The 23,696-nt window shown below is 43.0% G+C and overlaps 1 protein-coding gene across 1 annotated transcript in view; it reads right to left on the bottom strand.

Moving 5' to 3' along the window:
• Positions 1-23,696, bottom strand: part of TEK (TEK receptor tyrosine kinase) — a 98,657-nt gene that overhangs the window by 488 nt on the left and 74,473 nt on the right. The window contains exons 13-22 of the mRNA XM_063080628.1: positions 16,979-17,278; positions 15,139-15,290; positions 13,085-13,295; positions 11,141-11,251; positions 8,642-8,832; positions 7,975-8,088; positions 4,402-4,472; positions 3,372-3,412; positions 2,391-2,487; positions 625-724 (exon numbers count right to left, since the gene is read on the bottom strand). Coding sequence (XP_062936698.1) covers positions 625-724; positions 2,391-2,487; positions 3,372-3,412; positions 4,402-4,472; positions 7,975-8,088; positions 8,642-8,832; positions 11,141-11,251; positions 13,085-13,295; positions 15,139-15,290; positions 16,979-17,278 — 1,388 coding nt within the window. The remainder of the gene's footprint in view (positions 1-624; positions 725-2,390; positions 2,488-3,371; positions 3,413-4,401; positions 4,473-7,974; positions 8,089-8,641; positions 8,833-11,140; positions 11,252-13,084; positions 13,296-15,138; positions 15,291-16,978; positions 17,279-23,696) is intronic.

Raw genomic sequence — 23,696 nt, 5'->3', positions numbered from 1 at the left:
GTCCTCAGCTTCTGTTTCTCACGGTCTCTCACTGGTCCCTCCTGAAGTGTTCAGCTTCTGTGGGGCTCCTTCCTCTGGCCACATCTCATCTCATCTCTGTATCTCACCACATCTCTGGTTGAACTACCATTAGGGTTTTGATGACATTCAAAGTCTATTTCCTTAACCTAAATTTACTTGTCTTTTGAACCCCACATTGGTACAGCCAATTACCTTCTAGAAGTTTTTATAGAATTCCTGACTTTCCCCATAGTAACCTGTAGTCGGCTCTGGTGTCCTGGAGCTAGTCACTTTCACCTCTAAGAGTCTGTTTATTCATCTATAAAATTAAAGGGTCAGGCTATATGACCAAGATTCCTTCTAGCCCTAATAGGCTAACTCTATATGTTCTTCTAGTGTGTGTGACTATATCTTGTACAGAAATATAATTTTCCCCAAAATTGTAACTTCCTCAAAGTTGGGGGTTGGGGGGTACATATCCATTATGTCCCTATAATACTAAGTACTTGTGGAACACTGAGCCAAGCCCAGAAAAACTCGTTGAAGTATATCTACTATTTTTATTAACCACATGGGCACAGCAGGAATTCCAATTAAAGGGCCCCTGTTTTGAACTCTACTCACCTTTCGTTCTTCCAACATCCTGTTCAAGGACACCAATATCTGGGCAAATGACGGCCTCTCGTAAGGCTTCTCCCGCCAACATTGTCTCATTAGATCATACCTTTAAAAAGAATTAAAGGGTTAACTCTGACTGTACTTCAGTCCTGTGCATGGCCCAGTGCAGATCAGGAAAGAATAGAGTCAACCAACCCACGGTCTTTAAGCTTAGCCAGCAGAGGACAAAAGTACAGAACTTAGGAAGTTTTTATTAGGACTCCTGTTTGTCTACCCAAGTCTCCTTTTTTCTCCACATAGATCTAGTGTCTACCTCGAGTTCCGTTCCCGCAGGGTCTTGGTCTCAGAACTGAATTGTGTGTCTAGAGCAGCATTTCCCTTGGAAGACTACATCTCTCAAAATGTTAGTGTTTCATTTTTTAAAAAGTGGTTCCATACTCGGATATGTAAAACGTATATTGCATCTCCCTCTTTGAGGCAGGACTCTTAGAAGTCCTGTCATTAAAAACAAAAAACCTGTTTAACCAGGCACTATGGACTGAATGTTTGTGTCCCCCCAGAATTCATGTGTTGAAATCTAATACAAATGTGATGATGTTTGGTGGTGGGTCCTTTGGGAGGTGATTAGCGCCCTTACAAAATAGACCCCAGAGAGCACCTTGGCCCCCTCTATATGAGGACACAGCAAAAAGACGGCCATCTATTAACCAGCAAATGGTTCACAGACACTGAATCTGCCAGCTCCTCGATCTTGGACTTCCCAGCCTTTAGAACAGTAAGCAATAAATTTCTATTGTTTATAAACTACCCAAGTCTGAAGTATTTCGTTACAGCAGCCCCAAATGACTAAGATACCAGGTTTAACACGAAGCTCTTCAAACTTAATTGAAGGCAGAATTCCTTCCCCCCGTATCACTGATTTATATCTGTAAGACACTGGTGAACATAGCTTGGGAAATACTGGTCTAAGGCAGTGCTTTCCCAAATGTGATTGTAACAACTTGTGTTATTAAAATGCAGATTTTTGGACCGCCCTAGACCTACAGAATCAGAATGTCTGCTAGTGGAGCCTCAGATTCCCCATACGGAACAAATGCTGAAGGGAACCTATCAGCCATCAGCCTAAGGTGTCACAGATTGTAGAAAGGTTTATAATTTAACATAAATTTCTTAACCACTGAAAAACTCATTATGGAATGAATCTCGAAAGGTGGAATTTTAGGGACTTTTTCCAGTGATGATTCAAGTACGTCCAGGTTTGGCCAGGATGATCTATGTTTATGCAGCTTCTACCATGGCTACTTCTAGGAATGATGGTATCACTAAATTTAATCACGGTTCCCCTCAGAATGATTCTTACCTTTGAAAAATAATCTTAGCACATGGAAGATTCTATGGATAAAAATCCATCTTCTGTAATGTAACAGCTCTGAAGTCTCTATCCCTAAAGTTAGTCCCAAGGTTTCATACATTTACTTATTCATGAACGATTTCATGAATTTATTTCAGATCTTTTCTGCATTTGTTGCCCTTCCTCGTTTCAACCTTCCCAAGAGTCATACCTTAAATTCCTTAGATTTCTATGCCTGGAAAGCTACTCTTCCTTGCCCATTACATAATGGTCTTAGGAACCCTCTTTTTTCCAGCTATGAGATTTCAGTGTGTACTTGTTTATGTGTATATATCAGATGCTCTTCTCTAGAGTCAGACTGTCTGAGAAACGTACAGGGGAAGGTTAAGATAAAAGGGCCCCACGCTGAGGCCCAACTTACACCTCATCATCACAGTTCAGGGGTTTCTCCAGTCTGTAACCCTGGGGCAGCTTCTCATAGAGTTCTGCACACGTCATCCCGCAGTAGGGGGTGCCTCCTGGAAGACAGGAAATCGTGCCACTCTAAGTCCCCTCTGGCATGGAAGACAGTGCATCCTGCCCAGGAGGGAGACGGGGTGTGTCAGCACCCAGTGTGCATGCCTTTGCAAACCCACTGCACCTCAGAGTGGAGCTTACCCTACAGACCACACTAAAGTGCGACCACTCCATCAGTGGAAAGAGTCGGCACAGGCCTTATCACTCACCATGCTGTTCCTCTTCCCTAAGTCTGCCTAACATAGCACCTCTATTGTACCAATGAGATTTATCTTTTTTCTAATTGGAAGTGTATAGTTATGCAATTCCTATTTAATTGATAATAGTTATTTTCCAATTTCAATTTTAAAAGCAAAACATGTTTAGTATAGAAAACTTAGAATATGAAAAATGCAGGAAGAAAAATATAACTTTTATTGCCTTTCTGTGTCATGCCTTTCAGTTTTTGATATGTAATATTCATAAAACCCAGAATCATGATGTATGTGAAGTTTTTATGGGTTTTGGCATGCACTTTTCACCCACTATTAAATGGCCTTCAAAAATGTGACTTTTCATGGCTGCATGATATTCCATCTTTAAGCTATAAAAGCAAGCTTGTTACAGTTCTATGACATCTTTGCACAAGCAGAGACAATTAACCTTTTATGAAGTTCATGGCCACCGGGTCATTAGTATTAAATATGGCTATAGGTGGGTATAGGGCTTTCAAAAAGAGAAACGTGGAAATGGATACTCATACACAGAAACCCGTAAGTTCTTCTTTGCAGGTCGCCTCTGGTAGTACCACACGGAAGTGGCGTCCTGTGAAGTTATGCTATGAAAGAGTGCTGGAGGACCCCGCTCCTTCTGCCTAGAGTCTCAGCTGGTAGATAAACATACTCACCTAAGCTAACAATCTCCCACAGTAACACACCGTAGGACCATCTGCAGAAGGGACAAACGTGAAACCAATAATCAACAAACGGGCTGACCAACTGATTTCCTGCCCCACAAGCCAGGGTGACCAACCCTTGTCAGTAAATAAATGTTACACATTGGCCTCCTATGATAGGGCCTTGTACACAGTGTGGGTCCCTTTCTTCTTAGGCCACTGGAAGGGTTACAATGGGGGTCACTTTGCTAGAGCCCCCAATTCACTTTAATTAGAGAACGCAAGGTGTTACACAGGAAAACAGATGCGATTCTAAGCCACACAGATCTGAGTTAAATCCCATCTCTGCCACCTCATACTCATGTGACCCAGGACAAATTACTGAACCTCTTGGGGCCAATTTGCGTATTCTTCTGAAAGTGGGACCCAATCCCTGCCTGACAGTTACGCAGAGGTAGCACAAGACGACACAGCTACAAAGCCCCTCAGACACAGTCGGGACTCAGTACTTTCTGGTCCCCTCCACATCCCCAGGCATAGGCCAAACCCCTTGGATGAGTCCCTGGGCCTTGGTTTTTCTTCCTGAAGATGGGATGAGGCAAGATGGCCTAAGTCTCAATCCCAGCCCTTCCTTCCACCACCAGCCTGAGACTTGTCACTGCAGGCTGCGAGCAGAGATGGCCCCACTGTCTGGCCTGCCTTACGTCCCCACCACTTGTGGCTCCCAGCAGCTATTCTGGGAACTAGGTCTGGGAAGTGAAGCCATGGGAAGTCCAGTATGTCCCTTCTTCCTCTAGAGATCAAGAATTCACAACCTGAAGTCTCTCTGCAACGTGAAAAAGGAAACTCAAAACCCGCCACCAGTGATTTTACACTCTGGAGACTGTCTACTCTGCGGCTTCATTTATTCTATGAATTTATTTCCTGGGCAATTGATTAGCTTTATTCAGAGGTACAGGATATTCCCGCTTCTCTTTCAAACCTCTGTCAAATGTATGTTTTTCTTGAAAAAAAATCCCTCACCAAAAAGAGGCCTACTCACACATCACTGTTGGTTGTATACACGCTGTAATTTAGGGACTCGATTGCCATCCAGCGCACTGGGAGCCTTCCCTGCAGAGAGCAAAGCGAGACACCACTTAGGCAGGACAGGGACTCTTCATGAGGTGCTCAGCGTGCCTAAACCCAGGGCTCACTCAAGGCCCTCAGAGAACCCTAGTGAAATTCCGCAGATAAACGGCACGACAGACTCAGGAATCTTTGCTTTGTGTATGTCCCATCTACAACTGTATTTTCAGATTTGAAGACATGCAAATAATGTACGCCCTAGGTACCTCATGGGGTGCCTATAGCACTTGTAGATGAATTTAAAGTACTGTGTGTGTATATGTATGTAAGTGTGTGTGTGTGTGTGTGTGTGTGTGTGTGTGTGTGTGTGTGTGTGTGTACACGTGCACACATTTGGTAGCCATTCAGTTATTCATTTATTCACCTTATGGTTCTCAGGGGCACTCAGAGCTTTGAAAGGGAGACAGGATAGAAACAGAATTTAAGTGTAATGTGGGAATGGCTAATGGGGACACCGTGGTGGGGTAAAGAGACCAAGTGTGCCTGGAAACGATGGGGGAAGATTTTCCAGAGAAGAGGACTTCCGAGCTCGGTTCTATAAGGTGTGTAGGTGTCATCAAGTGGATGGGGGAAGAAAAAGCATCTCAGGCCAAAAGGAACAGTGTGCATATATATCAGTCGAGGGTGAAATAACTTACAGCCAGTGCAATTTCCACTGGGTTGAGAGATAGGACAAGAGACACAAACTCACCCTTTGGGTGCCTGGCCCTGACTCCCCCCAGGTTGTCCCCATTTCCTGGCTATTGAGTCCAGGCTATTGAGATGTGGGCTGGACATTGCGAAGGTTGGCTTCTTAGTTTTAGTCCTTGTTTCCTCAAATTCTCTATGATTTTGGACTCCCTTCCTATCTACCCACCCTAAGAATCATATGGCCCTGTTAAGAGATGGAGCCCTCCCTCCCAGAGATTTGTCCAAACTTTAACAATAGTATTTGAGCCTACAATGGCCAGCAGGTGAGGCAGTCAGAAGTACTTCAGGGTCTTTCTCAGCCCCTCCCCCACGAGAGCAGGTGTTCTCCCAGACCACCCATCCATGAGACCAGCTTCGCCCTAGATCCCAAGGATAATTCCTGAATGTGCAGCTCTCTCCCAGTTCTTTGTGGAGTGGCAATATTTTGAAGCATGAACTTCTGACCATTAATCCCAAATGGTGACTCTGTACGTTTAGGTTCAAGTACAAAACTGTCCTTTCTGACATCTACATCTTCAACCTTCTCTTCAGTGTTATACCTGCCTGCACTCAGTGTCCACTCCACCCCACCCCATCTCCCACCTATTATTCTAGCTCACTCTTGCCCTTCACAGCTAAAGCATGGAAGGTGCAGGCTAATTTTGTTTTGTCTTTGCTCTCATTCACCCCCACCCTGCTGGCTGACCTCACACCTCCTCATTACCAATTCCCTGTGCACTTTTTCATTTTCTTGTTGTTTCACTTCCTTGGGATCTGACCATTTCTGTCTGTCCCTACTGCTCTAACCGTGGTTCAGGCCACCATCATCCCCTACCTGATTAGAACAACCTCCTCACTGATCTCCCTGCCTAACTGATCTCACTTCCTAGTGGTCTATTTGCACCATAGTCAGGACGATCACTCTAAATGGCAAATCTGACCAGATGGTTCTTTTCTCCAGAATTCTTTAATGTCCCTATTGTTCCAAGATCCCAAATCCTTAGCTAAGCTCCAAAATCCTTAGCTGGGATTCAAGGCCCTTCAAGACCTCATTCCAGCTTCCTCCTCCAGTCTTGAATTTTCTCTCTCCCTTCTCTCTGCAGTACACTCCAGCCATTTTGAATTACTTAATCACCAAAGATTTCATGCAGTCTATTGGCCCTAGGCTTTTGTATGTATTGCCCCCTCCAGCTCATCCAATTCATTCTCACACCTCCAATATCTGTGTAACAGCAACTGTGAAACTCAGGAGTTGACCTCTTCCAGGAAGCCTTCCATGACTGCCCCAGCTTGGTTCAGGGTGCTCTCTCTGTGCCCCCGTGGCACTTGTGCTCTCCTTGCCCTTAGCACTTGCCATCTGTCACATCCTTAGTTATGTGTCTATCTGTAAGCTCTGTGAAGGTGGAGACTGTCTGACTTATGTTATCCCAAATCCTAGCATGAAACAGTAATCAATAAATCAACCCCAAATCACTTAGTACATCAACTTGCAGCAACAGTTCCAGTATTAAAATCAAGCAGAGAACGTTAACAAAAATGATGCAGGAGCCCTACCCTAGACCACTTGAATCAGAATATCTAGCCAATAGGAGTAAGCATCTGTGTTTTTTTAAAAGCTCCACAGATGATTCTGAGGTACAATGAGTTGAAAACCTGACTTAAAAAAATGGGCCAAAGGTAGCCACTCTGCCCTCTAGTGGTGTCTTGCTCTACTGCACCCTTCCTGCCAAGAGCTTGCTCCTTTCCATTCCCTTCAAGTCCTTTCTTCCCACTTCCATCAACCCTGCCCCTTTTCTCCCCTGCCCCATGCTGCCACCGAGCGCTTTGCCCTGCCATTGTGAGATAGAATTGAGCCTTGATCGGTGCTCTACCCCTGTAAGTATCCCTCCTAAACTTCTTATTACTACAGAGATCCCTGTCTGTTATGAAATGCAAGCAAACCAGCGTTAGCCTTGGGGATCTGAGGACAGCATCCAAATAAAGTGGCTGGTCACGGGACTAACCTGTGTTAATCCCACCACCCACTCATCCAGGATACCACATCCCCAAACGCAGGACTGAAGGAAGGAAGGGATTCCATGAAGGAGATACGAGGATGCCAGGCAGCCCAGGGAGGAGCTGGGGGAGCTAGAATGTGTGGGTGAGTGACAGTCCTGCTTCTTCAGGAAGACAAGCATGCTTCACCACAGAGAACGCCTGCAGCGGGGGTTGGGCAGTGGGGTCAAAGTCTGCAAAGCCCAGAGAAAGGAGGACTGCCTGCAGCCAGCCCCAAGGGAGGCACCTGTGGCTCCTGAAAGGGTTGATGTTGATAAGCACCCAGGGCCCCACTTCAAACCCTCATCAGAAAAGCTAGTGAAAAGGTCCAGAATGGTTATGTTCACTGTGTTTGTAACTGTGTAAAAATATGCATGCTGTGGAAGGCAATAAGCTAAAAATGGGGGGAAAATGTGTCAAGGTGGTGAATTATGGGTGATTTCCTTTGCAAAATGTTCTTGAGCATTGTTTCTATTTTATCTTGTCAGTAACTAAAATAAGTAGGTTGAAAGGAAAGGAAGCCCGGACTTGAGGATAAGGGCAGGAACCTGAGCCTAGCTAAGAGGCAGTTCAGTGCCTACAAAAGCAAAACGACCTCTCTGTTATGACAAGTGGAGCAGTCCCAGGAAGGCTGAAGCCAAGTGCTCATGAGACCTAGAAGAGGGGGGCCACCCCACCAAGGACACCTACTGAGCACAGGTAAAGACTACAGGGTAGAAGTGACATTAGCAGAGGAAGGAGTACCTTGAAAAGGGTGTTATCGGTGTCTGTATTCTGAACTTACCATCGTCTTTTTTACATATACTTCTTGACCTCGGGACAATCCAAAATCTGCTATTTTGGCTACATAGTTTTCACCAACTAAAATGTTCCTGGCAGCCAGATCCCTGTGGATAAACTGAAATTTTTAAAAACATCATGTATTTTCTGTATAACACTTTCCTTTCCATTTCATTTTGCTAGCATGAAGCCCTGGGAGCAAAAACTTTGGGAAATAGAGGAGAAACAGTATGAAAAGGGGTTTTCAGAAATCACCAAATCCAGTTCCCTTAAAGCTGCTCTCCAAAATCCTCAGTAGTGGATTCTGCCAAATGACCCACCACATCTTAGAAGCATTTCAGAAAAAAAAAAAAACAAACACAGATCATTAAATCTGCCAGTTGCAATGTAAAATGCCTCTGCTATTGTGCGTTATTTGGAGGCAGACCAAGCTGGGATAGGTTAAGACTCCTCACCAAATACAAAGCATGTCATTCACTACATAAATATATTGTCAGGACTGAGCATTAAGTTCTATACAAGTAGATGGAATGTTAACAACGAGATGAAATTAGGGAGATTGCAAGAAGGAATTAGAGTATTGACAGAAAACTCGTACAAACATACCAAAACCCTGACTCTCCAGGGAGCTCCAGAGGAAAGATGTTCAAAGCAAGGTCCTCAGAACAAACCTGTTTTTGGCTCAAGTAGTCCATGCCCCGGGCCACATCTGCAGCGAAATGAAGGAGCTGCTGGGAGGAGAGCGTGGAAGCGGTGCTGTTGGCGATGGCGAAGGCCGGGTCAGTCTCCAGCACGCGGCTCTTGCGCAGGAAGTCCAGCAGGTTTCCGTGGGGGGCGTACTCGATGGCCAGGTACAAGTAGCCTGTGGGCAAAGGAGGAGAAGTGGCCTTACCAGTTGTCCTAACCAGCTGTGAAGTTTTTGAGATGTGCTATGGTCCTTGGGAATTGCTTATAAACTCCATGTTATCCAAAAGAAACACATCTAGTGGTACCCAACTGGTAACACTGGGGGACAAATGGAGGATAAGTGACACTCAAAGGGGGCCAGGCTTGAGATCCTGCTTCCACTCTTTCCCACTCCCCTCTCCATTCCCACAAAATGTGGACTGACATGGAGGGCCTTCCTGAAATTCTTTCACATGCGCAGTGATAATTGTAGAAGGAACTCAAAGAATTCTCTTCTGGGCCTTGGACACCTTCTTCACATTACCTTTTACTTTTTATTCAATCTTAATCAATAACCTAATATGGGCCAACCATGTTGTTGTGGACTGGATGTCCCCCCAAACTCACTGAGGCTTGGTCCCCACTGTGACAGTGTTCAGAGGATGGGAAATCCTTCTGTGGTAATTGAAAGGTGGGTCCTTAAAGAGGTGATTAGATTGTGAGGACTGTGCCCTGGTAAATGGATTAATCCATTGATAGTTTAATGGTGGTTATGGGCATGGTTCTGTTGGCTTTAAAAAGAGAGCATGTGAGAGTCTCTCCCTCTCTGCCTCTGCCATCTGCCATGTGACACCCTGTTTTGCTTTGAAGAGTCACCACCCACCAACAAGGCTGTCACCAGATGTGTTCCTTGGACTTTGGACTTCCCAGCTTCTGAAATTGTAAGCAATAAATATTGTTTCTTTACATATTACCCAGTTTCAGGTATTTCTGTTATAAGCAACAGAAGCAGATTAATACACAGGTTATTCCAGTCTGTCTCTAGCTTTTCTTGAGGTTATTTTTGAAAATGATTAAATGTCCATAGTGGAAGGACCCTCAACAGGTAACATTCTCTCCTGCCTTCTCTTCCTTCCCAAACCCACACCAAGTCACCATATTGCTGATTAGGTCACTGGCAGCAGAGTCTAGTTTTTGAGATTGCATTTTGATTAAAGAAGCCAGAAAACTCAAACATTTAGGAAAAAGTAAAATATAGTTCCCTAGAAAAAAATTAAGGTCCATGGTCTTATTTTTATTCCAAATTTTCTTTTTCTTTTTTTAATAAAAAGTAATTTTTTTTCATAAAAACATAATCTTTAAAGCCAGTGAAATGTAAAGTGATTTTAATGTTTTCTGAAGGAGAATTTGGGGGAAGGGGGGTTAAACCATTTTTTTTTAAATGTTGAATGAATTTGAACTTCAAAGATATTCTGATAAATTGAAATTCTGGCAAAGAAAGTCCCACACTGATTGCTGTTTTCAGGAAACAGCTCAAAAATAAACGTCATTACTGCATTATTTTTCCTAAGGGACATGATCTGGCTTTCAGAATTATACCCTTATTGGATCACAGAATGATATACTGCTTGAAGCACCAGTATTTTTAGTTTAATAAATTGAGGGAACAGAAGTAGTCTCTTTTCTATTGCTGGTGTTTGTGCTGCAAAGTCAAGAAGAGGTTGTCACGTTTGTAAATGATGACTGCGTGGAGCTTTTTTGTGGGAGCAAACTTTTCCATGAGAAGTCGAGTTTAAGCACAGATCCAGAACCACAAACCCATGTAGAGCGCAGAGGTAAACTCACAAAAGGCTTTTATTGTTACCTACTCATTCACAGCTAATTACACACATTATGATAGGAAGTATTCAATAAATATTTAAATTAATATAAGTTTACCTTCAAAAGCATGTGCAACATAGGATAGTTGTAAAGCTCCCATGTAATTGTACACGAAAGCACTTTGGATAAAAACAAAGCACTATCATACATAAGCCTATTATTATTGGTATTTAATCTAAGCATCATCAGTGCTTTCACCTTACAGTAGATTGGGGGCATTCATGGCTCTAACATTCAAAATACCAGTTCCTTGGGTTTCCAGGAAAAATGAAAAAGCGGTCAATAAAGAACCAATGTGCTCCGGTCTCTTTGGTAGTGAGGCTCCCCGCTAGTAGTAGTAGTAGTAATTGAGAAAGCTTGTGGACTAGCAGGGATGGGGCAGGTACGAGCCATGGATACCTCTGGGCGGTAATGGGTGAACCATGTCATTTGATCCAGCCTCAGCACCTACCTCCAAAAAGATAGCAAATCTCGGCACAACCTATAAATGAGACTAAATAGACATTCAGAGTGAATCTTAAAAAATAGGTAACATTTTTAATATTATTAACTTTAATTTCAATATGGAATATGCCTGTTTTTAAAAAAAATCTGGCAGGAAAGACAGGAAAAGAACATCTTACCTCGATGTTCACATGCTCCCAGAAGATTGATAATGTTCGGATGGTGTCCAAGTTTACAAAGAACCTCCAGTTCTCCTGCAAAGTCCCTGTGATCATCTTTGGAAGCATATTCTGGGAAGGAAGCCAAGGGTTGTGATCCCTCTTCATTACACTTTTTCAGAATTAACTGTCCCCTCCTGCTCCCCAAGACCTTCAGGTGTACTTAGTCGCTGTCAGGCCTGGAAAACTGTCTACAAACCCAAGAGATTACTCTAAAGCAGAGTTTTTCACCCTTGACACTATTAATTTTGAGCCAGTATTTCTTTGTTTTGGGGGTGAGGGGAACCATCCTGTGAATTGTTGGATGTTAGCAGCAGTCCTGGCCTCTTCCCACTAAATACCAACCAAAATGTAGCCCGACCAGAAATGTACACAGACATTGCCAAATGTCCCCAGGGGGTCAAAACTGCCCCTGGATGAGAACCACTGCTCTGAAGTTTTCTCATTTAAGCTCTCAAATAAATACCCAGAGAAAGTCTTGTTGGAGGTAGACTTGCCCAGCTTTTAGACTCTAGCTCTTCCAGCTAAATCGATCATCCAGAGGCAAATAGCCAGGAAACAGAACCAAAGTTTCGGTGAAACATCATCAATAATGCATCCGCACCACATGTCATTTACTAATTTTAAGTTACTTTTCCACAGATCAGTCTGTGAACCAGTCTCGATCTGGTGGATTGAGCTAGAGAAACCAAGTCCCAATGACATTTTATAGAAGGTGCTTGTAGTTAGGAAGCTGAGTGGCATCTGTTTCTGTTCTTTTTGCCCTGCTCTCCACTGGCACTTTGACGGGAGAAAGAAACAGCAGGCACCCAACAGAAGAGAAGGTCAGGTGGATGCACAGACTGGCTGAGCAGCCTCGAGCTGAGGACAGTGTGCTGTGATTGTATTTTGTAAAATAACACTGGGGTGGAAGGCTGGAAGTCAGGAGATGGTGGCCGTGCACATGTCTAATGTGCTTGGAAATTGTGGCGACGTCTCATGCAGGACTAATGGTAATCAGTAAGACTGGCTGATAAGAAACTCCAAGCTGTACAACAGTAACAGTCAACGGCATTCTCTGCTCTAATCCACCACATTCCAAGCCTGTCTGCTGTAAAATCTACATGCGGCTTCCCAATGAAGTCATGCACAAACTGCTGTGTCATACAGAAGAGACGACAGCTCCATTGCCAGTGAACTAGTTGTTATGCTTTCTCGGAAGATGTTTATTATCTAGTCTTATTAAATGGGTCAGTACTGAGCAGTCTTGAGATGAACAAAAGCTGGAAAAGATTTCCTGAGACCTCAGATCAGTGGTTTTCAAACTTGAGTGTACAGAGGAATCACTGAGAAAGCTTGTTAAGAACACAGATTCTCCTATGCCAGCCCAGAAATTCAGATGTAGCAGAACTGGGGCAGAAGCATTTCTAACAGCGTCTCCAGGAAGACTGTAATCTGCAGTCTGGTCTCCAAATCCACAGAGTCAGCATCACTTGAGAACTAACGAGAAATACAAATTCTCTGGCCCTGTCCCAGACTTACTAAATTGAAACTATGTGGTACCTAACAGTCTGTTTTTAAGTAAGCCTTTCAGGTAATGCTCAAGCACACTCAATTTTGAGAATCACTGCATTAAGAGAAACAGTGATACTCCTCCAAAGCTACCAGTGTATGACAGAGAATCTGTAGTATCACATCCCAAGGAATCAAGACAATGGCATTTAAGTGACCCCTGCCTTCATATTTACTTCCTATCACAGGCTCGACCTCAAAGCAGGCGTCACCATTAGTTGTACATAACAGCTATATCTGACGCCATGCCAATTTTTGGTTTAAAAAATGTAAGACTGTAGAGGAAAGATCCAGCAGGAGGTCAGGGTTTGTCCCCACCCTAGTGAAATGCTGACTGTCCAGCCGGCCACTGACCTTTCATTCTCTTGATGGCGGCGTCCATCCGTAACCCATCCTTCTTGATGCGTGCCTTAAGAACCTGGCCAAAATTACCCTCCCCGATCACATCTTGAAATTTGATGTCGTTCCAGTCAAGCACTGGATAAATGGTGGGATCCGGGTTGTTTTTGACCTTCCTGTTCAGGGCCAGAGTTCCTGAATTAAACTGCACAGCTGGTTCTTCCCTCTGGAAAAATAATTTTTTCATCATTTTGTGTCAGAGTTCTTCATAATGCTAAGGTGCATAATACCATCTGGTTTGTATCCACACCAGGGGAAAAAGAAATAGTACATCTAACTCTAGAATGGAAATGGGAATGGGTTTTATCTCCCAAGCCCACTGTGATGAACTGGCTGCCTGTAGAGCTGCATGGGCATAATTCTGAGCCTCCATGGGGCTTGGCAGTCAGCAGCGTCTGCGCAGGGTGAGGGAGGTGGGATGAATGGCTCGAATGCCACGTGTTCGCCATTCCTGACATAGCCATACTCTGCTGTGGAGTGCTTGGCTCTGTCTTGGAAAACAACATGGAGATTCTACGTGGGGCAGTCACAGGTTGTGTCTCAGTGGGAGCTTTGGTCCCAGTAGCATCATCTTGGTCCTGCTCTATTCTTGGTGTTCTCTCTCTGTCTGTCTCACTCTCACTCTCTCCTTAAAGCTCAGAAACTCTTAAGCACACTCTGTCTACAGGATGACTGATGCTTTCAGCAAAACCCAATACAGTGTCTCTTTTTCTCCTGAATTCAAATGGCTGCTGACAGTATCTTAGCAAAGCACTGGTATCCTCACAAGCACCAGCACTCCCACCCCCTTGCTGGTCCTTCCTCTGCAGGGGCAGCCTGACTTTAGCCAGCTGTGACATGGAGTCAGATAATGGAGCTCCCCTTGTCCCTCATGGGAGAGAACCTTGGGGATGCGTGTACATGAATGCATAACTCATTTGAAACATGTAATTGTACTCAATGTATTATAAACAGAATTGATAAAGTCAGGTACAAATTAATTTTACAGAGTCTGAAACCACAAACTAGACAAATGTTCAGGTTTTGGTATACCAAAAGGATTCAAAAGGGGTGCCTGTTGGTAAGGGGTGATTTTGTAGACCTACTGGTCAAAATTCCTAGATGACAGAATGTGGCAGTGCCAAGTGCCATGAACTCTGACTGCAGACTGAAAGGGACACAGAAATGGGAGAGACACACATGCAAATGTAATTCTTATGTATATGAGCGGTGACAGTATTAAGGGAGATACTAGAAATAGGAAATGGAAACTAGAGATAGGAAAATGTGGGGAAAATTTCTCTATTGCACAGAGGCCTGGTTACCCTTATGTCCTTCTTTACCAAAAATGCTCAATTCATTCTCTTGCAAGATCATTCTCTCTGGTGACTTATCACTGGGATGACCATACATCTCATTGGGAGGTGGGGGGAGGGACAGGAAGTCCTGTTTTAGGCTTGGTTTCCTGTATAATTACTAAGAGCACCCTTTTCACTCTCGAAATTGTTCTGGTTTGGACAAGAAATTACAGGCATCCCTCAGTATCCCTGGACGATTGGTTCTAGGACCTCCCTTGGATACCCAAATCCAAGGATGCTGGAGTCCCTGATATGAAACGGTGTAGGATTTGCATATAACCTACGCACATCCTCCCATATACCTTAAATCATCTCTAGGTTACTTATCATACCTAATACAATGTAAATAGTTGTTATACTGTATTGTTTAAGGAGTAATGACAAGAAAAAAGTCTGTACACGTTCAGTACAGCCACAATTATTTTTTCTCAATTGTCTTCAATCTGGGGTTGGTTGAATCCACAGATGCAGAACCCACAGATACAAGGGCCAACTGTAACAGCCATGCTATTTATCTCCCATTTCATAATGGAAGCCAAAGAGAAGATGAGACTTGCCTAGGGGAAATATTTGCTCTACAAGTAAATTTCCTGGTTCACATCTTTAAAGTGAAGGTTCTGTCTCTATGTGGACGTGCACTTATGAGCTAGCAGGAATGTGAGAGACTACCACGTTTTGGAAGGCCTGGGCCATCCTCCTTTGGACGTTTGCCCTCTTCAGTTGCAACATGATCAGAAAGGCCAGCAGCACCGTCAGGCAGGTCATTCCAGCCGAGCCAAGGATGGCTATAAGCAGCATCTTCCCACCTCCGAGGTCCGCTTGAACTGTGCAGGAACACAGAGGTGAAGCAGCTGGTTAGTTCAGGCAGAGGCCAAGGTCATCTGTGGAAGACGACGCAGTGCAAAGGGAATGTAACGGCCACCCTAATCCTGCCACCTAATGACTATGTGACCTTGGGCTACTCATTTTTTTCTGAAACTCAGTGGAGATGACTTTGACTTATAGAGTTGTTATAGGATCTTTAAAAACATGTGCAAAAGCACCTTTAAATGGCAATAGGCTAATCATTGGTTCTTGTCATTTGTTCAACTTTATTTCCAAGTAGAGGCATAAGGCAATTAACGTAGTTGAATAATAGTGAGGATGACTGACTAGATGTATGACTTTGAGAGAGTGACTAAAACTCAGTTTCCCCACCTAGAAAAGCTTTAAAGTTCTATGATGCTAAGAGCTTAGTCTAAAAGATATTTTGTTTTTGTCTTGAAAAGCTAAGAGGAAAAAACTGAGTATATACCCAATGGAGGAAGTGAGGGAAGGAAAGAGGGAAGAAGGAGGAAAGGAGGTGAGAAAAGAAGGAAGGAAAGAAGGAAGAAAATAAGAAAGGAAATAAGAAAGGAAAAAGGAAAATGAAAAAAATAAAATTTAGGGCTTTGGTCAAAATAAGCTTTTAAAGACTATGGTCTAATCCTACTACTCTCCCTTACTTAAATTCAAATAAAATTAAACAATATAGTTTTATTAATAACAGCAGGCAGAGCCCAATCCCATCTTCTTAAAAGTGTTCTTTTGTGCTTACTCATCCTTCCTTCTCTATGTCTGTGTATATACAGTGTGTCTGGAATGATGAGGGGTGTTTTGTCTTGTTTTAAATTTTTTCTCTTTGAATTCTATGCATAGCTTGGATTTTGGGCCTGTATACATTTTACCAAAATGCAAGTTATTATAAAAGTGATGCATTTATTTAAAGTGTGATCTGAAAACACAAGTTGTTTTATTTTATTTCTTAAGCTCTAGGTAACCCTCCAAGAGAACCAAGAAGTTTTTAGTACTATCATATTTTGTGTAGAAATACACTCTAGTCCAAATTATAGATTTACAAAAATTGTTTTTCCCTCTAACGTCCCTCAATCTACGTTCCCTTATGCACACTGTACGGGCAGAGGGCTGTGGGATGCCGTCTGCACAGAACTGAAGTCGATCCACGTGCTGCAGCTCTGCCCATCCTGGGGCCCTTGTTCACTTAATTACATTCAACAGGTTGACCAATCACAAACACTAGACATAGTGTGCTCGGTGCTCTGAGCAGATCTCTATCTATCTCAGCTAGCCTGCTCTCTCTGGGGTGGGGGCTGGTGGTGAACATGGAAAGCTAATAACCTCGATCAGAAAGAAGAAAACTCAGAATAGCATAGGGACCTCCAGGCTAAAAGATTGGAGCATGATTCCCGGAGCCTCCCACTGAAGGCCTCCTTCAGAGCTTTCTTCTCAGATTGCTGGATGGAGTATGCTGATAGACTAATTTATTCCAAGGTTAAATAACAGAAAATGGATCAACAAGGATCTTTCTCAGGGGCATTTTGACTTTAAGAACCTATCTAGAGATGATAAAGCCTATTAGAACAAGTGAATGATGTCACATGACACACTTATGGGGTAAATATCTTAAGACAATGGGGCTTTTCTGATGCTGTTCAAAAATAATCCTATATAAATACCTGTCCACTCTACCCACCTTGAGATTCAGGCAGTGTCATCAGCTCATGAGAAAAGGTTGGGTTGCTTGACCCTATGTTGTTCTCTGCAAAAATGTCCACCTGGTAAGCTGTTTCAGGCTCTAGGCCCTTGAGCTGACACTGAGTGATGGTGGTGTTCCTGATCTTCACATCAATGTGCTGGTCTTCATTCTTGCCCTGAACCTTATAACGGATGATAACAGAAGAAATAGAATAGCCATCCAATATTGTCCAAGAAACCACAGCCGAGGAGTCTGTGACGTTGGAAATCTTGATGTTTTCTGGTTGAGGAGGGAGAACTAGAAATTTAAAAAACAAAATTAACTTAAAATTTACTATCAGCTCTTAGATTATTATGCTTTTGAGAGATGTTTCATGTCAGCTCATAAACCATGAATGGCAAATGGGTATTTTCTCAGATGTTAATTCCAATCATTTGGGAGTGGCTACTGAAGTCCATGCAGACCAGAGTGTCACGGAGAAGGAAATGGCAACACACGTATCACCTATTTGTCATCCTTACACTAAGTGAAGGCCTCAGAAATTCTGTTAATCCATAAACCTTCATACACTATTCTTGATGCTGGGAATAATGCAAAGATTGGGAGCTGACATTTATATAAGGCTGACAATATGCCAGGCATTGTTCTAGGCCCTTTCATATATTAAGTCATTTCCTCTTCGTAACAACCAGTGTAAATACTGAGGCCCAGACAGATTAAGTGACTTAGCCAAGGTCACGCTACTGTTAAGTAGAAGAAATAAGATTCAACCCCTGGCAGTCTGGCTTCATAGTCTTAGCCACTATGTCATATGGCCTGTCCTTACCCTGAATGCATTTATGGACCAGTGGGCACGTCAGTGTATGAATAAGAAAATGTGTTAGGCACTTAGTGCTATAGGGATTTGGGGAAAAGTGAGATCACATTCCATTCGGGGACACGGGCAAGATGAGAAAGAGGCACTTTGAGGTTTTCCAGCTGTGAAGATGACATGCACAGAATCCTCCCTGCGTTCTCACGCAAACTCCTTTTCTTAAGGGTACTGTCGAGCTAGGGCTAGGTCTGGAACTCACAGACCCCTCAAGCCCATCGTCCAGACTGGGTCACAAACCCTTCACACGCCAGGCTGGGTCACCAGACCCCTCACACGCAGGTCTATGAGCTAGGTAACTGGCAAAAAGGTCCTTGCAGTCGTAGGTTTGAGAGCATGGCCATGCAGGGTGGACGCCTGAGGCAGTCAATGCCAGCCAGTTGGCGGCACCGCACATGCGCACTAACTCCACCCACAAACAACTTATTTACAAAGAATGCGCTGCACCACCCCCAATCAGACCTAAGGCGAGAGGGCCTGATTAAATTATTTTATTTTCCCAATAATCCACACCTCAGCGTCCCTCGCCATACAATCTACACGTTCAGAATCTTCCGCAATATGCCCTTAGCAAGGATAGACGACCCTTACATTCACATGTTACACATTCCATCCCAGTCCCAAAAGTCTTTAGCTGTTGCAGCACCAACTCAAAAGTCCAAAGTCTCATCTGAGACTAAAGGCAAAACTCCTTTCAGCTGCGAACCTGTGAAGAGTCAAAAACAAGTTTATCTACTTCCAAGATACAGTGGGACAAACATTGGATACACATTCCCATTCCAGAAGGGAGAAATAGAAAGGAAAAACAGGCCCCAAACAAATCCAAAACCCAAACGGGGCAAACATTAAGCACACTGGGGCACCTGGACCCCTAAAGCATTGGGTAACCTTGCTCCGACAGCTCTGCCAAGTGCAGCCCATTGAGCTGCCCTGGTGCCTGTGGCTTTTCCAGGCTGGTGCCGCACATTGCCAGCAGCCCCACAGTTCTGGGCTCCTGGTGGCAGTCCTGCCATCCTGGCTCCACTAGACATTTCCTCAGTGGGAGTTTTCTGTGGAGGTTCCGACCCCACTTTTCTGCTCCACATTGCTCCGTAGATGACCTCTGCAGTGGCTCCACCCCTGCAGCAGGTCTCCACCTGAGTCCCCCGGCATTTTCACACATCTTCAGAAATCTAGGTGGAGGCTGCCATGCCTCCACTGCTCTCACATACTGCTGGCCTGCAAACTTAACACACGTGAATGCCACCAAGCTTTTTGGCTTTTGCTCTTTGGAGGTGCTGAAGCAGGATTGCTCCAGCCAGAGCAGCTGGGATGCAGGGAGCAGTTTGCTGAGGGCAGCAGTGCCCCAGGTCTGTCTTCTAGAGAAACTCAGTTCTCCTAGGCCTCTGTGATGGGACAGGCGCTCTCCCAAACTTCTGAAATGCCATCAGGACCTTTTCATTGTCTTGGCTATTAGCATCTAGCTGCCCCATCCCTGGCTCCTGAATTACTTGAATCAGATCGGCTTACACCAGCTATTCACTCACAGTCTCAGGCAGTTCTGCAGCATTTACCCACAGTTCCAACAATGGCATTCATTTATTCACCCTTTTCTCAGGTTTATATTACACTCATTGAGCCATTTGCTTTCTCGGTTTTATATGGCACACGGCCAGCCATCAGGTTTAAGTGGCACCCGGCGAACCATCTGCCTTCGGACAAACGCGACATGCATTTACTATATTGTCTCCAGAGCACATTACACCATCCACCCCTAGGTCCCATAGCTGCAGCAACCAGGGGCTCTCCCTGTTTCTGCTGCTTTACTGTCTCCCCAAGTCAACCAGTTCAACCTGGTATATGGGACATAGGTGGTGAACTGGGTCACCTGTGGATCGCCCACCAGTTGTCTGTCTGGTCCCATAGGCTGCTCGTGCTTCATTTTCAGATGCAAAACAGGTCATGCCTGGAGATGCATGGTTTCCCCCAACTCACCACTGGGTTGGTCATCTTCCCTGGTATGAGAAGCAGGAGTGGCCAGTTGCTGCAAATCATCCTCCAGGACATTTATCCATGCTTCCAACAACTCTGCTTTCTGCCACAAATCTCAATCAGTTTGCAGCATAGTGATCAGCAGCCAGGCTCTGGTCAGCAGAAAAGTGACCACCAGGCACCACATGCTCAAGGACAGCCACATTTCCTCCCCCTCCCAAGGGGTTTTCCATTGTAGTGCCTGGTCTATGCTGCCTTGCAATACAGTGAGCAGCAACCAGATCCCAGTCAACAGGAAGGTGGCCATAGGGCACAGAATATTCAAAAGTAGCCACATTTCCTCCTTCTCCCAAGGGCTTTCAGTTCCTGTACCTGCTCAGAATCCTGCTGTGACTACACCAATTGTCGTGCTAGGGCTGGGTCTGGAGCTCATAGACCCCTCATGCCTGTTGTCCAGACTGGGTCACAAATCCTTCACACACCAGGCTGGGTCACCAGACCCCTCAAACACAGGTCTATGAGCTAGGTAACTGGCAAAAAAATCCTTGGAGCCATAGGTTCAAGAGCTTATCCACATGGGGTGGACGCCCAAGGCAGTCAATGCCAGCCAGTTGGCAGTGCCACGCATGTGCACTAACTCCAGCCCCACGCAACTTATTTACAAAGAATGCGCTGTACCACCCCCCAACTGGACCTAAGGTGAGGGGGCCTGGTTAAATTATTCTATTTTCCCAAGAGGTACAGACTAGAAATTTGTGAAATGAAAAAAACCTAAATGAAACCTAAAGCTATTTGACCCAAGAAAAGAATGAATCCAATGTCTTGCTCTTATAGTAACTGTACCTTGCATTTGTGAGGTTGGTTACAATGTGCTTCCATAAGTAGACTCTCTCTCGACCCTCGTAACCACACAGGTAGGTAGGCAGGCAGTGCTGATATTTTTATTATCCATATTTTATAGATGAGAAAACTAAGACTTCAAAAATTTAAATGACTTGTGCTGGTTCCAGTAAGCAGGTAATAGATCCAGGCTGTTTCACTCCATATTCTATTGTCTTTCCATATGAAAGTTACTGCTTATGAGCAAATTAGTACCTTTGAAAAGTGTCAAGGCACATCCTTTCTATTCTAAATTCTCAGAGATTCTTCCTCACTCTAAATTTCCTCTTTCCATCAGGTTGATTCCCCATGTCATACTCCCTCAGTAACTGTGGCAACTTATGAGAATTGGATACTGGATTTTGAGCCTCCCAAATCTGATCATTCTTTCCTATGTCTAACAGGTGGTAAATTATCTATAGTCACAATTAATTAATCAACAGTATATCTTAATTTCCTTTGTATCCAGTACCAAGCTTTCTGTATATTTTTATAAAAATATGAAATAACCTTCCTTTTCACAAGATTATAGGTTAACAGGAATACTTACATTTTCAGATTACTATAAACACATTTAATATTTGTATAGTTGTGCCTGAATAAAAAATTCAACTTCATAAGTCTTTTAAACCTGTCACAAAAATAAGCCATGCCCTGAAGTCATCTTCTAGAAAAATAATGAATATAATTTTGGTCCGAACTAAAAATCATAAATTTGTATCTACCAATTTACCCATCTTATGCCTGAAAGGAGTTCTTCGGGATAGCTCAGTGGACGTCTGATTTAGATTCAATGGGTCTGGGTTTGGTAGTGGTTACTGGATTCCACATGTTAGCAGTTCCCCAAGGTGACTATAAAATAAATTTTAAAACACTTTAGGAAACACTAATGAGAACTTTAAACAATTTAGAAGTAGGATATCACTGCTAAAGGAACTTCTCCAAGAACTGAACTTGCTTTGAAGCAATTGGTTGTCAATCCAAACAGACAAATGGGTAGCATGATTTAAAAAAAAAAAAAAAAAAAAGAACTGAAATATGAGTTAGAATCCTAACCTCCATAAGGAGGGATAGTGGGAGGGGGACAGGGGTTAGTGAGAAATTGGTTAATGGACAGGAAGAATGACTACATTTTGTAATGATAAATATGCTAATTATCCTGATTTGATCGTCATAGATTGTACACAGGAACTGTGTACAGTCAACTCTGCACCCCACAAATATGTATAATCAATTATATTTCAATAAAAAATGCTCAAATAATAAAGTCAAAGTAGAGGCAAAAAAAAAAAAAACCCAAAAAAACAAAAAAAAACAAAGAATCCTAACCTCCACAACTTACTAGCTGTATAACTTTGGGCAACTCACTTACCTTCCTCTGTGCCTCTAGGTCCTCCATCCATTAAATGTGATAATTCTTACTCTACTCTCCTCATAAAGTCATTTCAAGGGTCAAATACTCTACATATAAATGTTTTTAAACTGGAAATTATTATAGACATATACTAATTTTTACATATTTGGGGGGCCATATGCCAAATCTAATTCATTCTACTTCTTACACTTGGACCAGATGGAATTGCTAGGCTGGAAGACCAACACAAACTTGATGACTAGAAGCATTAACTTTACTTTTGAACAATCTTTATGCAAAATCAGCCAACAACAACACAGCATACCAACAAATATATTAGTTAAAATTGAAATGTTCTCATTCATATCCTCTTTGCCCTAATTTCCTGACCCTTAGGGACCATCTCCTATGCTGCCAATCTCAGCATTCCTACCACCACCACCAGCATAAACCCCCTCATCAAATTTCATACAATCACTCAAGGCAAGTCAATTTTCAGTGACTACTAGCTAGTTTTCATTTAATCCTAAAAATATGATACTGATGGTAAGCTGTTGAGAATGTATAATTTCTAATAAAAGTAAAATTTATATAGAATAATAAGTGAACATCTAAGACAATTTTGAGAAAGAAAATAGTGATTCGGCCTATAGTTATTAAGACATTCCGTGGGGCTGGCCAGTTAGCTCACTTGGTTAGAGCACCATGCTATAACACCAAGGTCAAGGGTTCAGATCCCCTTACTGGTCAGCTGCCAAAAGTAACTAAGTAAAAGATTTTTTTAAAAAAAGACATTTTAGGAATCTGTAGTTACTTTAAACAGGTTGAAAATGCTACAGAAACAAGCACATAGATCAATGGAAGAGAACAAAGGAACAGAGTACCTAGAAATAGAAGCGAAATGAATATGAGAACTTAGCATATGATTCAGAAAGCTTCACAAATCAGTAGGGGAACCAGTCAACATACACACTGGGAACATTGGCCCCATATGTGAAGTGAAATTAAAATTTAAAATGTTAAAATATTTACACCATACCCCAAAATAACATTCCTATATATGGAAGACCTAAATAAGCAAAACAAAACATAGAACTACTAGAAAAAATATAGAGAATATATTCATGACCTTGTAACAGGGAATAATTCCAAAGCACAAAAAAGTACAAACCATAAAGGTAAATTTGGCAGGTCTGATTGCATCAAAATGTAAAGTGTCAGTGGGGTAAAAGGGATTAGGACACTATATTTGCAATGTGTATAATAAGATTGGTATCTAGATTATAGAAACGATTTTTATAAATCAGCAAGAAAGATAATCTATAGCAATTAGGCAAAGTATATCAAGTATATGGGTAAAGTATATCAAGTATATATATAAAAATAGAGGAAATCCAAATGACCAATAAACACAAGAAAAGATGCTCAACCTTGCTAGTTAACAAGGAAATGAAAACGGAAATTAACAGTGAGGTGCCATTTTTTGCTTTTGAGATTGGCACTAATAAAAAGGTCTCACAATATCAAGTGTTATAGACATAGGGAAGGATACCGATACAGAGATGGAACAATCTTGAGATGGATACAGAGATGGATAAAGGGAAAATCATGCTGACAAACATTCCTGGACACAGTACAGA

Source organism: Cynocephalus volans, chromosome 16, assembly GCF_027409185.1.
Source record: "Cynocephalus volans isolate mCynVol1 chromosome 16, mCynVol1.pri, whole genome shotgun sequence".
Taxonomy (NCBI): Eukaryota; Metazoa; Chordata; class Mammalia; order Dermoptera; family Cynocephalidae; genus Cynocephalus; species Cynocephalus volans.
The sequence above is the reverse complement of the archived record's forward strand: the minus strand, read 5'-3'. Positions and strand labels throughout refer to the sequence as shown.